The sequence below is a fragment of the Denticeps clupeoides genome, chromosome 20 (assembly GCF_900700375.1).
Source record: "Denticeps clupeoides chromosome 20, fDenClu1.1, whole genome shotgun sequence".
NCBI classification, from domain to species: Eukaryota; Metazoa; Chordata; class Actinopteri; order Clupeiformes; family Denticipitidae; genus Denticeps; species Denticeps clupeoides.
In genome coordinates, this window is record NC_041726.1 from 7,421,039 (window position 1) to 7,437,842 (window position 16,804).

Here is a 16,804-nt window from a genome sequence, read left to right on the forward strand (position 1 = left end):
AGTCGCGCTTGGTGAATACCCGTATTTGGGGATCTCGCGAGATTTCCGGTGCAGTAAAAGAACACGCACACACACACACACACACACACACACCGGACAGATTTTTTGGATTCTTTCGAGCGAGAAATCCGGTGCTGTGTTCTTACTGTTCTGCGCTGATATATCCGTGTCGAAAATGTTAAATGAACGCGAAATGAAACGAAATAAACGCATGCTTTAGACACACTTGTCGTTAAAAAAGACTTTTTACAATGCCAAGCCAAGACCAAATGTACCCAAAGCTGATAAAATGGTGCCATCTGGCAGTAGATCTGGGTTATTCAGCAAATAGAATGCTTTTTTTTAATCGTATTTTATTTCAATTATGTTTATTATTTATTGGTATTTTGATTCTAATTTGCACAAAACACCCCTTAATTAAAATCTGACTGATTGATTGACTATATATTGATTATTATTATATGCAAATGCATACATTGTAGGCATATAATATGTAGCTATTTAAAAAATATTATCTGTAATGCAAATTAAGCCTACGAATTTCAATGAAATACCCAGATGGATGGTTTAATGCTGCCAGGTGAGACTTTTTTTTATTGAGCTTTTGTGTGCATTATGAACGTATCATTTAAAATGTATTTTGTACATCACTACAATGGTTGCTGATTATACCGCCCCATAAGAACAGCAGAGATGATGAAGAGTTTTCATTTAAAACAAAGCAATTCCACCTACTTCCTATAGCTGAGGGAGGAATACATATTTGCATAATTGTGCACTAGATGTCAGCGTCTTGCAATGACAGTGACAATATGAATTGTGTGCATAATCTCCAAGGAAATATGGCAAATGAATGGCCAAAACTTTGTGAGCGATCAAGAGTGAATTGTTGTCTTCATATGCAGCATCCTAAAATTTCTGAATAAACAATGCAAATCTGGCCAGTCATGATCGCTGGAGGGTGGAATTAGTTGATGCCACCCTCTGCCTCTGGGGACCGCTGCAGCTCCAAGATCCCCTGCCAAGGCATGAGTTAAGTATGAGCTGCCACAGGGAGGCATGATGAACACTGTGGGCATGGAGTGGAATTTTCTGGCCCGAGGTGTGTGAAGCCAAAAGGAAATTCACATGCAGCCTCACGAAATTCACAAGTCAGCAGCACTCAGATGAATGCCACATTTACATTTAATAATCATTTATCAATGAGGCAAAAATTCAAGCAATGCGTAATGCTATGGGTTTATGCAAAAAAAACTTTCAAACCTTGAGAGTCAAAGCATATCTATGACAATCAATGCCTGTAAGCAAAGGACAAAAGAGGCAGTAACCTTTTCTCGACAGGGAAGATGGAAATTACATCGGATTTGTCAGGCAATAAATTAATTTTTCATCAAATTAGTCTATAGGCTGAAGTGAAGGCCTTCTTTGAGCTATATGAGAAATGCATGGTAGGATCCCAAGTGTCTCTTTCATTTTACCACACGTAACCTGTTCTAATATAATAGGGTGATAGTATCCTAGCGGGTAACACACTCGCCTATGAAACAGAAGACCCAGGTTCAAATCCCACTTACTACAATTGTGTCCCTGAGCAAGACACTGAACTCTGAGTTGCTCCAGGAGGGGACTGTCCCTGTCACTACTGATTGTAAGTCGCTCTGGATAAATGCTGTAAATGTAAATGTAATCTAGCGAATGTCTGGACCGCTCCTGGTGGGAGCCTTCTCGGGAGCTGCCAGTAAGGCTTATTTAAAGTGAGCATTCATGTTTGGGCAGATTGGAGGAAACCTGTGGGCACAATTGTCAATTTTTGCTCTCTGCTGGAACCTCTCCGTCACTGTGGGTGGGTACATGTAGCCCACCAGAAAAGGCCCTGTTGTCACTATTGATTTTTATCGGTGGGAGTTTCTGTCTCTGTGCCCCCCCCCCCCCCCCTCTGTCTCTCTATTTATCCTTCCTGCTTTATTGAGCTGCGGTGGGAGATTTCTTCGGTGCCGCCGGGCCCTCCGGGTACTCGCTGTAACGTCGCAGGTGAGACTGGAGACCCACGCGCCCGCCCTGGCGCAAGACATGAGGAGAGACATGGATTCCGCAAGCCTGGTAGCCCGAGGGCATGAGAAATAATTCAGTTCCTGGCCACGGTGATCTCAAATTAATAATTCAAATTACATTCACTTCTATTTAATGATTCTCCCCCTTTTGGGGTGTCGTGGTTCTTCTTGCACGTGCTTAAGTTCAGAAGTTTCACAGGTGGGTTTTTTTTTTTCACATCAACCACAAACAGGTTAAGAGTGATATTGAGAAATTGTGGTGGCACAGTCACAGAACAGAACCTAATCCCTGGAGGGCTAGCATGGGTGCAATTGGGTCTGGAGGTCAACCTCACAGCTTTAGCACAGATTACGTTCCCTACCCTTGAGCTAACCCATAGTTAGCGGTGTGAATCCCACATCCAGGCACAACCTTCCATGACCGAAACACTGTTGGGACGTCAGTTTGGTAACAATTAGACTTAGTTGGGTGGTAGTAGCCTAGTGGGTAACACACTCGCCTATGAACCAGAAGACCCGGGTTCAAATCCCACTTATTACCATTGTGTCCCTGAGCAAGACACTTAACCCTAAGTTGCTCCAGGGAGACTGTCCCTGTTAAATACTGATTGTAAGTCGCTCTGGATAAGGGCGTCTGATAAATGCTGTAAATGTAAATGTAGTTCGAAATAAACATACATCGAAATAGATCGCTAATTAGCTCCAGCAATGAAATGAGGAAGTACCTGGTCAACATCTGTCTGGGTTATTTCATTCGTAAAAATACTGAAGCAGGCGCAATACATTTTGCACAATATCGCACCTCTTCACTTTTTTTTTTGCCATCTTTCCTGCCGAGAAGGGGCGCGGCCCCTGTATTCGGTCCCCCGGGACCGCTGTGGCCATCGTTACAGCGGGATGTAATGAGGAATATTTTCAACGTGTTATTTAAGATGTTCGCTATTTTCCAAATTCTTGAATCAAAGTGCTGAAAATCGAGCACCACGTTTTGTTCTGATGTTGCCCATGTCTGCTGACGACCCATGAACAAGGTGTAGTGGAGAAGAAAGGCTGCCTTGCGATCATCTGCGTTACATCAAAGGCCGGTCTTCAATTTTATTTGCGAGACGCCGAGCTTGAAGGACCCCCGCTCCCTTGTCATTTGAGCGGTCTAATGCCTTTTTCAAAAACCCAAAGCCAATTTGCGTTTAATAACCCTTAAAGGCGACAGTCGGGAGAATAATTAAGTTTGGGAAGCCATTTAACTGTACTCAGAAGCCTGGGTGAAAACGTTCAAAGCTGGATACTAATTTGGTCTTCGCAGCGGCCTCGGCGTTGCCAGACAGGCTCTTTGCACCATCTCTGCGCGCACTGCCAACTTGCCTGGTTGGTAAGTTGTCAAAAGCTCTTCGCTAACAAGCTGCCTGACTTACACATGAAAGCAAACAGAAGGATTGCTCAGCAAACAACAGACCCTCCCGGAATTTACATATTTTCCATCATGAAAGAGACTCTGAAGTCTGCCGAGAAGCTAATGATCAACATAACCAAAACGAGTCCTTCGAGATGACCTGGGGATGAAGAAGAAGCTGCAGCTTTCTCCATTGCATTCAGGGGGGAAAAAGCTCCCTTGAAGAGCCTTCCTTCACTTTTACCTCCTGGAGTAAGACAGCGGGTGAAGAAGCGGCCCCGTAATCAGAAGGTTGCCCGTTCGAATCCCGATCCGCCGAGGTGCCACCGAGCAAAGCACCGTCCCCACACATTGCTCCCCGGGCGCCTGTCATGGCTGCCCAATGCTCACCAAGGTTGATGGTTAAAACCAGAGGACACATTTCACTGTGTCACCATGTGCTGTGCTGTGTATCACAATGACAATTACTTCACTTTCACATAAAGATGGGATTCTCTCCTCTGCTTACCCACACAGCCAAGAAACAATTGGCTTCTTGTCTTGTCCTTCTAGCTTCATATATCTGGAACTGGATTTTTGCCAAGACCCATGCTTGGCATGTGGACCATGTCACTCTATTGTTCTCAAAAATGACTTTTCACATGACATTTTTCATAACTTATTAAATGATGGAAAAAATGCTCTGATATTCTGTTTAATGTTTTGGTTTTACCAAATTATTTCCAATGTGATTGTCCCAAATACATTTTTTAAGAAACGTCAAAACGTTGATGCAACCGCCAAGTGCAAATCTTAAATCTTATCAATTTGCACTTGGAAATGACATGCACAAATGAAAATACCCACAACCTGTGGACAAGACCTCGATTTAACCAATCCACCAATGGACCCTTAATGAGCTCTGGCATCAGGCCATGCAACAGTTTTGATCAAGCTCCTGTCAATCATTCAATTTGCGAACCAGCTCCATCTCTTTCCAACAGTAGCGAGGAATCATTTTCACTGAGCTGTTGCTATGGAAGCCCAGAAGTGTGCATGCTGTTCCAATTGCAGCTCATTTGACCTGTTTGCACACTACATAGATACACAAATACATACACACACAGTGTGGGGCAGTGGTGGCCTAGCGGTTAAGGAAGCGGCCCTGTAATCAGAAGGTTGCCGGTTTGAATCCTGATCCTCCAAGGTGCCACTGAGGGGCCACTGAGCAAAGCACCGTCCCCACACGCTGCTCCTCGGGCGCCTGTCATGGCTGCCCACTGTTCACTCAGGGTGATGGGTTAAATGCAGAGGACAAATTTCACTGTGTGCACCGTGTGCTGGGCTGCTGTGTATCACATGTGACAATCACTTCACTTTGACACACACACACACACACACACACGTAAGCACTCTGTGCCTACTACTATGGATGTCATGCCACATTTGTTCAAGGAAGAGGTGCAGGAGCTCGGAAAACTGAAAACAGCAGGATGTCTGGAAACATGCGCAAAACTCAAAATATATTGTGTTTTTTTTATGCAAGTGTCAACATCCGTGGACGTTGCAGCTTCGGCTGAGTTTACACTCGCAGATTAACGTTGCAGTAATTCACCAGTGTCCTTGCACTTTCTGCGGGTTATCATAATCACATACAGGTGCTCACTGTACTGTCTCGCCTTGGTTTCATGACATAAGTGACATGTAGGAGACTAACGTCTCACAACACGAGCATGAGATCACCCAGGCCTAATAAGTGGCCCCTGGAACTGGTCAAAACCCAGCACACAGGTGAATGGGTGACAGCTGGCAAGCCCAGTGGCACCAAAGCATCACAATGAATATAAATATTTAAGTTTTGGTTCAGGTTGAAAAACATCTGCATTACTATTGTGGATGCAACCATATCACCAAAGTGTTTGGCAAAATACTGTGGAATATAATTAGAGTTAGAATATAATTACGCATTCATAACATGGTCCACAGTTTAATATGCACTTTCTGCAATTACAGGCTTTGTAACTCAATTTCTATTTTTGCACAGAAACAAATTACACATGACGTTCTAATTTAATGAGCTATTAGAATACATGGACAAAAGAAGAATACAACAAGCAGTGGTTTCTTATGAGACCCTAACAGGCTCTAATCAAGATACTGTGTGTTAATTAGTTTAAGAGGTGCTTGCAGCTCAAAAGGTCCAGATACCAACAACCTTATCCTGGCTGTGTGCACCGTTCCTGTGTTATATTTGAATTTCAGTTAAATTTCTGTGTTGGTCCTCATATTGCACTTTTGCGCTGTTTTCCAGTTGTGCGGCATCTTGTAAATTTTAAGAATCCTTCCTTGAATTTGAGGGAAAATAACAATGTATGTTGAACCTAACATTGACCCCTGCAGCATACCTTAAGTAATTTTCTTAAAATGTGTTTTTGGTTAGTTGTTCTTGTGTGAGGATGGGCTGGAGCGATGTATGCAAAAGTGATTTAGATCAATTTCTAAAGGAATAGTTAAGACAAATTCTGTTATGACTGCCCACCGCTCACTAAGGTGATGGGTTAAAAGCAGAGGACTAATTTCGTTGTGTGCACTGTGTGCTGTGCTTGCTCTGCTTCACAACAACAATTACCTTTTTTTAAACACACTGTGCATGTGTAATACAGTAAACTGCTGACACCTGCAAGTACTCAACCTACAGTAAAACGGGACAAAAAGGGCTGCATGAAAGCAATGAAAAAAAGTGGTGCTCAGGTGACCCTCTTGACAGCTCCTCAACGCTTATGAGATTATGCCCCTGGGCGCAACAGTCACTGCTGCATGCAGCAACACGGTTTTCACAGTGAGAAATGTGGTGACAACCAATCATTGACAGAAAGTCATGCGTTTCTGACCCAATTACTGCTGTCCACTGTTCAATTTTATTAGTAATAGCCGGTTTCAAATGCAAGTAAGGAATAAAATATCAATAATTTTTAATGAGTGGGCTATATTTCTCTGTTTAATTGAACAAAAATTAATTATGGCACTTTGCATTGCATTCTGTGATGTCTGCTCAATGAAATTAGAATTAATTGTTAAATAATATTAAAACATCTGTGTGTGTGTGCAGCTGACAGATTTGGGTTCTATTGTTAACACCTTGTGACTCCGAGAGGCTGCTGCGTTCTCTTAAAAATGAATCTGTGTCACTTTCATTTTAAATTATTTCAATGATAAAACAGATGCAAACAGCCATTTATCAACTATTTATCCATTTAACTTCAATCTACAATTTAAAATGAATGTGTGTGTGTGTGTGTGTGTGTGTGTGTGTGTGTGTGTGTGTGTGTGTGTGTGAATGTGCAGGTCATTTTAATATGATTGTAATTGAAATTACAATTATATGAAATTACAAATCCTGAGGACCTATGACGCTTAGCTGGTTCCTATTCAACCCGGTTGATCAGGACCCTTTCTAATGGACTTGTGTCTCGCTGTCTTGTTGGTATTGTTGTATTGTTGTAATGATCTCGGTTGTTCACTGTTTTTTCAATGCTGTTTTCTGTTTTTCCGTTGCTTTGTTTAGCTTAATTAAAAACTCACTCATTTAAAAAATGTTGAGCGTCTGCCCCTCCCTCACCTCTTACAGGGCCAATGAAATTCTGGGGAAAAGAGACATGAACAAGGTGGCATACAAAAAGATTCTGTTGTCAAGTCAAGGACGCCACACTGAAAGATGCGACTGCAAAAACTATGCATTACTGCAGGCCTACTCTTCATTACATTAATTCTCACAATAATTAACTTTTACGGTAATGACAGGATGATTTGTGAGCTATTAAAAAATGTCTGAATGATAAACGGCTGTTTTTTTTCCTTTGCAAAACAATTAACACCAAAATCTGTGTCCAATTTTGCGTGTCCACATTCTATGGATCTAACAAATAGATATTCTGAAATTGAGAAGCATGCGTATGCGTATCACATTTTGTCTATGGCATGGGTGAGTGCAGCAGGTGGATTAAATCCAACCCGTACTAATTATTCTATAAAGGAGTGTCAATAATTGTAGAGGGCTCTGTGAGTTTGGACCCTGCTCTTACAAATCCTGTTATTATAATATTATTTAATTTCTTACGAAACCCACACACAAATCATTTCCCGTTTCTCATGCTTTTTCCCGGCCCTAAAAAAGTAACTCCACTGACTGATATGGCTTCCAAACATTAACAATGGGTTAATTCGATTTTTTCTGGGAATAGGGATCCTAAATATAGATACTATCGATAGGAAATGTGCCGGTAGAAATACTCACATATTAACATGACTCAGTGATGTCACAGAAAGTGGCGGCACCCACCCCACTCCCCAGCAGCTTAGTACCCAAGACAAAGACCCACCGAACCTCCCTCAAGCTTGATTAATTTGATTAAACTGAAGCATGAAATTACTAAAGTCTACATAAACGTCTATTAAAACACTCAGTATTTAATTTAAGTATGCTATTACAATATTAAAGTATACTTGTTTTCATTGTAACTTACTACAGAGCGCCTCGGTTCAGAGCTTTTCCTCATCCTTTCTTTGTGCGAGTTGCCCTGAGTGAAAGCCTCTGCCTGAAGACTAAATGTCATGTCATGTAATGTCTGGATATAAACAGCATGAATCAATTCTTGGTAAATGGCGCCGCTTCCTTCCTCCAATCCAGCTGAGGTTTGCTTCGCACTCACTCATCGCACCTCTTCCACTGCCGCTTGACTAAAGGAGACGGTGTGAGCCAGATGTTGCACAGGCCTCAAAACGATCTAAAATGCGTCTGTGATATTCGTTCGTGACTCTCCTCACGTTTGGCTCATTACCTCCTCTGCAACTCAAGTTGCTTCTTTTATCTGGAGTCTGTCATCATTTTGGGAAATGACCACAAGGCATGACTTTGGGTTGTACCTAGTCTCGCTTAAAAATAGCAGCAATTTGCAGACTAATTTTGGGCAGAATAATTTAGGCGGAAATTCATAATGGGCAGCCAATCAGAGCATGCAGATGGAGCACAGCAATTGAAATGACAGGCGAGGATCGAGGCCGAGAGCAAGACAAGTGCTGTTCCCAGACCAGCAGACAGAGTCACTCCTGTCAGGCAGCGCCGCTGCATTTAGCGAACCTTTTGACAGGCGGCCTCTCTTCTCACTTCAAACACCATTGTCTTCATTGCAATTCGGTTGCGATTGGGCCCTCGTCAGTATTCTGGCCATGCCTATTCATGACTCTGTACGCGGCGTTTGAGGGCTGACGGCGCTGCCATATTTCAAAAAGGCCACAGGCAAATATGCCGCTTTGTGATTAGAAGGCACGTTGCATTGCTGCATTGGTGCAAACTGTGCAAAATGTGAGCTTAGAAACACAGTTTAGAAAGACGACGTAGCAGCCGTTTCTCTACAGCAGGAAAATATTAATGCAAATGTCATGTGGTAAAAGAAACAGGACAGATGAGACAGAAGAGTTCAGAAGTCCTTTATTTCCTTTGCTCTTTGACATGCGCTCACAATTTATAAATGCACTTTTGCTAGACCAGGATTGATCACCACATTAAAGGTAGACTCTGTGGGATTTCATCATGGCAGAGCACTAAATCCATTTTATCAGGCCACGGTGGCCCAATGTGAAAAAAAAAAACATTTGATAAAAATGATTTATGCTTTTGTTTCATTATCCTAATTGGTTATTTGCACACATAAGCCCCACACCCACACATTCCATAGGTTTGCGTGATTTAATCTCACTGAGTTTACCTTTAACCTTTAGCTCCTCTCTCTGTGCTAAACCGAATCATTTTGCTCACCACCGTGTTGCCAATAAAACCTCAAAAGTAGCTAGAATTCAGCCCTAAGTGTCTGCAGGATGAGAAAACATGGAAGCATAGGCTATGGAAGGGGACATGCAGCAGGTGTAATAAGCCTATTCTGGCATTTGGTAAATTGAAATAAATAAATACATAAATAGATGCTTTAGTAAACTTTTCTATATTCAGTTCTCCCACCAAGCATTCATGCAGCAAAATATTTTATACATGGAAGCATCAAGAACAAAGTTGGAAAACAAAACTAAAATGACCTGGAGTAAAATTCTTTATTTTTTTTTAGTGGGCAACGAAGGAACGAAGGAGAGACGATAATTTCAGGCACTTGGTTTTTGCCCGCTGTCCTTGGCTACACTGTGCATCGTTTTGTGAAACATGCATTGCAAGACCGCTGCTGACCCTTCTACGACGAGAGTAGTGAAGCTGCACCCTCGAGACAAGGCAAAAGACTGGACGAGTACATTCAGCAACAACTGAATTTTTTAGAATTTTCTTTTTTAAAGGGATTCGTGAACTCGACCACCGTCACAAAAACTAGTATTTACACAGATGCTAACTCTTCGGACTACGAATGTGTGATCCAATTCCAAAATATGAATAAAACTAACGCTAACTTTTAGGAAACACTTTGCTTCCTATAAGTCTACAAATTCTTTCCATATAAAAAGGATTAAAAAATCCTTAAAATTGGGGAGAAAATGGTGGAAATTTGAAATTTACAGTGAATGTAATATTTTTCGTTAGTTTCTTTTGGTCTCTCTCCTCTCTGGGTTCCTCGTTCCTGAACTCCAGAGGCTCGGATGAGAGGAAGGCCATTAACAGAATGACAGCTGCAACCCCCCCCCCCCCCCCCCTCTCGGACCGGGACATAACTGTACACGCGGTGCTGTTTAAGAGAGTGGGACGTGTGCCTTTCGGAATTGATTTCCCCTGCCGGAAATAACTGTACGTCTATCACCTCTGAGTTGAGAATGCAAATTTTCCTTGGCCTTTAAGACTTTTTTTGAATGCACAAAGGGTAAAAAAGAGACACCAATTAACAACTAACTGACGTTACTCACTCTCAGAAGAGAGTCAGCCGTCATGCGTCCAGAACGATCAGCACACTGAACACGACGGAGGGCTGGTCCCCCGAAAAACCACTTGACACGCAACAAATTCCAGTCGTAGCGCTACTCTACTCGACGATCACACATTTACAAAGAAACGTAGTCATGGGCGAAGGCTCCATACAGCACCAGACACACGCCGCAAAGTTGACTAACTCGCTAGTTAGCAGTTCGCTTTGCTGTCCAAGAAGGATCACTGATGATAACGTCCTGTGGTGGTAAGTCTTACAGGTGAAAAAATACAGAGGAAAAAATACAGGCAGTGAGATGGTCTGAATCTGAACAGGAACCCATCCAGACGTGTCTATCATGGTAGCTCATAAATCATGTCCTGTACAAAGTGAACTTTATGAAGTGAAATAAGTCAAGGAATTTAACAAATCGTCAGAACCTATGAAACCTGAGATCTAAGTTCTTACCCCCTCATTCACATATTATCACATACCTCTACATTTTAAACAGTATGTACTGCATTTTGTTCAATCCTCACATTTTGATTGGCTGAGAGGCATACTGGTAGGGCCAATATATTGTGATATCAGCATTCTGCCTAATTCACCTCATTTGTACAATGTAAAGTACCTATCGTATCAACAACACAGGCAAAAATATTTCACAAAGGAAGCTATGTCTTTTGCTATATTTTTCATTCTGTATATCTTTAAGATTTAAATTGTGGTCCAATAGCAATAATACTTTTGAGACTGTGAACAATTTTCTGTACCACATGCAGCCTCTTGTGCACTATTGCTTAATTAATCTGCTTAATTAACGCTAGTTTAATTAACACTTAAAATGAGTCTTCACATACATCATGGAGATTCAGTGTTGCCAGACTGGGCATTTTCCTGCGCACTTGGGGCAGCTTTGAACAAAACCAAACAAAAACTGGACTGGTTCTGGTTTAATTAGATACAATGCTGCAGTGAAGCAATATTATTACTATGCTATCATATTTTAGGCAGTTTTGTGAGCATTTTGGCATGTTTTAGCATTTAATTGAGAGGAAACCCCCAGTAGTATCTGGCAACACTGCTGACTTCAATGTTTAGTGGTGGCTCACAGATTTTGTCCTCCTCCGTGCTTGTGACTTTACACTGTAAACAATGACCAATGCTGCACAACAGAAAGTGTGTTATACCACAGTACTGATATCATCTGTCTCATCAGGCTTCTTGGGCTTGCTAGGCAGAGACTTGAGGTACTCCAGGTGCCTTCTAGCATCCTCCTGGTTCTGCCGCACATAGTAGACTACGTAGGAGATGACCATGGCAAACCAGCCAAACATGGTCACCAGCATGGCGTAGTCGGTGGTGCGCTTAGCCAGGTTGCAGAGGTCAGTGTCCACAGCCAAGAAGGGCTGACCCTCATGGTCTCTGAGCTCAGAGCTGCGACACAGGACCCGAGCTTCAGCCTCATGGTTGTGCACCATGCCTCCCAGGGCCTGCTGGAGGGCACAGTCACAGTGCCATGGGTTGTCGTCGACCAGTACCCGGGCCTTGAGCCGGGCAAAGGCATTCTTGTGCACGCTGCTGATTCGATTGTGAGACAGGTCCAGGAGCTGCAATGTGGCCTCCAGTCCACTGAAGGCGCTCTCTCCCAGCGTCTCCACTGCGTTATGGGACAGGTTGAGCTCCCGCAGCAGCCGCAGGCCGTGGAAGGCGCGGTCCGGGACTCCAGCAATGTGGTTGTGGTCCAGTCGAAGGATGACCGTGTCCGAGGCCAGGTCAGGGGGGATCTCTTTGAGTCGGGCCTGGCTGCAGGTGACGTTGAGTCCATGGAAGAGGGGCTCGCCGCGGACGCAGGTGCAGCCCTTGGGGCACATGCTGGCAGAGGGGAAGCAGAGAGCCATGAGAACCAGGCTCTGGAGAAGTAGGCACATGGGGATGGAGCGCGACAGCCACAGGTCCAGCGGAGTCATACTGACCAATTGTCAGCATAATCCCGCCATGGAGGGGGTGACCCGATGACCCGCCCACTGCTCACTCACGTCCCATGCTAGAAACAGCCAGGCTTCTACTGAAAAACTTGACAAACTGCTCTCATCCTCAGTTCAGACCTGCAGGATAAAAGATTATTTATTAAGACCAAAAAGTCTATAAACCCACAATATATTATAACTACAATGAAATACAATGACAAAGCATTTCATTTTCCAATGAAGACCTTTTCATCAGACAGTGCAAGCAGCCCTATAGTTTTATATAATGTGTTTCAAGGGACCTTATAATGACAATTATATTATTATTAAAGTTATATTGTTATGGACTGTTGATCCCTGGTGTTTAATTATATGTATTTCATGTTTAATTATCTATTTCTTTATCTATGTATTGTTAGTGAGTATCTATTAAATCCTGTGAAATGCCAAGCATTGAAATGCAACATCCAAACAGCCCATAAAAGCTCATCAATAACAATATTTTGTTTGATGTGGTGTTGGCAGCTTTCTAGAGCCTCATCATGCAAATTTTGGCATGAAAACTCTAAAGGTCAAAGATCCACATTAAGCAGAGGTGGCAACAGGCATCGTATTTCCCCCATCAGCCTGTTTTTTTACTCCTTCTCCATTTCAAATTGGGTAGAATTTGCGCACGGGCTTCCTCTTTTGTCTCGGTGCTTTTCCTGTTTATCTCATTTCCATCGTTTTATTAACTTGGAAAGAGAACAGGGGAAGTGATTAAGCACGCATTATGACAAAAAGGTATTTTTAGCACCATGTTTTGATTGCATTTCGAGCTCTGCAGCTACCCCTCACAATAAATTTTGCGAAATACGGAGCAGTTGGTGCACATACTTAACATTAAAGGTGTCACAGGGAGTGGGAGGTGTGATGTACATGTTTAGCTGTCAGACTTGCATGTCAGCTCCGCTGTCACACATGTACCCACACACACACACACACACACACACACGCTGAGAGGTGAAAACAACAATTTGGCTGCCGGGTGATAATTACAGATGGGAAAATTCCATCATGTTACATCCTCCCTCATCACGCGTGCACACACATACACACACACATTCCCTTCAAAGCATGTCTCCCAGGACCTCCTCATTTGCAGCAGGTGCATCAATTGGAAGTCTAATTCTGCTGATTCGATTAAACGTTACATCCTTCATTCCGGAACACAAGCCTCAAGCTACCCCCGTCGGATCATTTTACCCCTTTCAACCCCCAAGACTAGACCCCATATTGCCCACATTCATTTGTCTGTCATGACCATTGTCTCGCTGATGTCCGAAGTGCACGTTTGAGGTTCTGGGTCCAGCAGAAATGACATGGGTGATGACTGCAAGCACAGCAGACGAGATTAAATTGAAGCCTGTGATCAATGTTGTCAGCCGTAATGCATTGTACTATAAATATTAGTTAATATAGAATTCATCCTGGTCACCCTGGGCAGATCCAAAGAGGAGGGTGCAGAACTATTCAACAGTTTCAATCTGTTTTCCTGGTGTACTGGTTTAAGGTGTGCCAAGGAAGAAACATCACATTTTAGAGAGACACAAAGGTAGCCAAACCAATAGGGGTGTGTTTAAGGCAAGCTCCTCTTGATACGTTACGTAATGGGGCAGTGGGGCAGTGGGGAAGTGGTGGCCTAGCAGTTAAGGAAGTGGCCCGGTAATCAGAAGGTTGCCGGTTCGAATCCCGATCCGCCTGCCACTGAGCAAAGCACCGTCCCCACCCACTGCTCACTCAGGGTGATGGGTTAAATGCAGAGGACAAATTTCACTGTGTGCACTGTGTGCTGTGCTGCTGTGTGCTGTGACAATCACTTCATGTCACGGTGGGCTGGACATGGTGAGGATTGAGGACGCATACGCACGATTTCACGCGACAGGGGTTTAATACAAACTGCACACGACAAGGGAACATTAACACGCAATGACCCGAAGGCGAACAGACACGAACAGGATAGTTTTATACAATTATATAAATATACAACAGGTGAACACGATCAGGGAACATTACACAAGATGAACATGAAACTCCAGTCCGAACTCCGGATCCGGAGTAACCCCGGTCCGGATCATGACACTTCACTTTATCACTATACACGGGTCACGATACGTTTATATCACAATATATTGTGATGCTGTACATATTGCAATATTGTACATTTCACTGAACATGTAAAAAACGAGCTGAATGCTGTGATTGGCCTGTCATGTTTTGCGATTTCACTCTGCCTGAAATGCCAAGCAGTAATTCAATGTACCCAGCTTTACAGCGCCATCTACAGGAGTGGAGGTGGTAGGCGCACGCTCATCTAAAGAAATCGCTCTACAGCATCACCCGATGGACTAAATTTGTATACAAAAATTGATATATCGATATTAGCTGTCACTGTATAGATACAATATCACTACGTAAAATATTGCAATATTGTTTAACAGCCCTAATAACCAATACTTCTGCCTTGGAGCATGAGTTTTGATATTTCAAATATACACAACCATTTGAAATGTGTAAGCCTAGAAGGTAAATGTACACAATAGGCATTCTATTCACATATTTCGCATTGCTTTCAAAGTATATTTCCAACATAGTGGAAATTCCCATTCCCACTATATTCCCATATAGTGGAATGTAGTGGAATTGTGGATTAGGAATCCCGATTAATGTTATTCATTCACTGTGTCAGATTCATTGGGAGGGGCCGCGCCCATGCTCATGTAAGGATGCAGATGATCATGGTTATTGTAACCCAAGTCAGTGACGTGAACTTTGACATGCACAGGCGACGAACTGTGACCCGGTTCAGTCGGACCACCGTTGACACAGCGCCCACAATACCTGTGCACCCTGCTGTAACATGCACCATCGCTGCACAATCTCTGCTTCTATTAAACTGTCTAAACACAGAGGCATTTCATGAAGGCTGCAAATCGAGCCTCAAATGTGTGCATATGAATTCTGCATAATTGCAGACTGGGGCACTGGAGAGAGGGCGAGTAAAAGCGATTGTAAACTGCATTTCTGTTGCGTGAAAAAGAAAAGAAATGCAGTACCCTGCCATTATCATCGTTTAGGGCCGATTCTCGTAACCTCGGGCTCTTTAACAATCCAGCAAAGGCTCTTGGGTCCAAAGTGAAAAGTCAAATTTCTCCTGGGTTTGTTCCTCTGCCAGTACCAAAGGTGCGGAGCACAAAACAGAATATAAGAAATAATAATATCAATTCACATGTTAATAATAATTCATCAAAATCTTTTTTTTTTGTCTAAATAAAAAAAAAACCCAACAACAACTGAGCAAATAACGATGATAATATCGCAGTTATAATACCCCAGCGGCGCTCACATGGTAACCGGGGTGAAGTTGCTCGCTCCGCGGCGGACGCAGACGAGGGGCGAACCCGCACCCCGACCCTGGAGCCCCGGCCGCCCGCCCACAGTCTTGTCCGCGATCCGCGTCGCCTTTCGGTGAAACGCAGAGACGAGGTCGCAAGGCGCCCGGCCGGGCGAGCGAGTGTATATGTGTGTGTGTGTGTGTGTGTGTGTGTGTGTGTGTGTGTGTGTGTGTGTGTGTGTGTGTGTGTGAGTGAGTGTGTGAGTGGCGCGTCGAGACGAAAAAGGACCTCGTGAGAAAAGAGGCGGCGCCCAGAGCAACAGGCGACGCGCGTCCCCTTACCTGCGGCGACATGACGCGCGGATCCCGCGGAAGCTCTCGGTCCCGGAGAGGCGGCTCAGATCAGATCAGATCAGATTATTATTTTTTTTTAATCTTTTTTGTTGTTGTTCACTATTGTTTTTGTCGCTAGGGCGCGTGGGAGGGGTCCGGGGCGGCCGGATTCGACGCGGCACTCCAACACGCTGCGACGGAGCTGGGGACGGAACCCTGAGCCCGCCTGTTGCAGAGCTAGGACACGCCCCCTTTCAATAGGACCATGCGTCACATTACACGACACGACACGACACGACATGTCTGCGCAGACATGCAAGCTCTTTTTTTTTTGGGGTTTTAAATTTTGTGAGAAACATTTTCCACTCCACCAGTTGCACTTCATTTATATGCGACAGGAGTCTCCCTTCAGCCATAAGGTGAAGCTCAAGTTTCTTGAAGGTGAGAACATCTTAGATGAAAGTCATTGTGACACACTGCAGCACAGCACACGGTGCACACAGTGAAATTTGTCCTCTGCATTTAACCCATCACCCTGAGTGAGCAGTGGGCAGCCATGACAGGCGCCCGGGGAGCAGTGTGTTGGGACGGTGCTTTGCTCAGTGGCACCTCAGTGGCACCCAGTGGCACCGGCAACCTTCTGATTATGGGGCCGCTTCCTTAACCGCTAGGCCAACACTGCCCCAGGCCACAAATGCACAGATCACTTGCTGTGAGCGACTCGGACTCGTTATCGCAGCAATATCTCTGTATCGGTCCGAATCGAGGCGAACTCGTCGCTTCAGCCCAACCAGGATCTGCCCGTACTGCTGTGT

General features: G+C 43.9%; 1 protein-coding gene across 6 annotated transcripts; it reads right to left on the reverse strand.

The window, feature by feature from the left end:
* Window positions 1-10,139: 10,139 nt before the first annotated feature.
* Window positions 10,140-16,174, reverse strand: lrrc3b (leucine rich repeat containing 3B). Of its 6 annotated transcripts, none has more exons than XM_028964173.1 (3): window positions 15,999-16,174; window positions 12,290-12,421; window positions 10,140-12,188 (listed from the first exon to the last, which is right to left on the reverse strand). In XM_028964173.1, exon 3 carries the CDS (start codon window positions 12,185-12,187, stop codon window positions 11,498-11,500), a length of 690 nt encoding a protein of 229 aa, XP_028820006.1. In that variant the 5' UTR covers window position 12,188; window positions 12,290-12,421; window positions 15,999-16,174; the 3' UTR covers window positions 10,140-11,497. The 6 variants fall into 6 exon arrangements, with proteins under 6 accessions (XP_028820006.1, XP_028820005.1, XP_028820003.1 ...); XM_028964172.1 differs by adding an exon at window positions 15,379-15,490 and having other exon boundaries at window positions 10,140-12,421; window positions 15,999-16,025; XM_028964170.1 differs by lacking the exon at window positions 15,999-16,174 and adding exons at window positions 15,379-15,490; window positions 15,669-15,821 and having other exon boundaries at window positions 10,140-12,421.
* Between the last annotated feature and the right edge of the window lie 630 nt (window positions 16,175-16,804).

Bases quoted from the DNA above. Each gene is read 5' to 3' on its own strand.
- lrrc3b (XM_028964168.1), bottom strand. From the start codon at position 12,283: ATGACTCCGCTGGACCTGTGGCTGTCGCGCTCCATCCCCATGTGCCTA.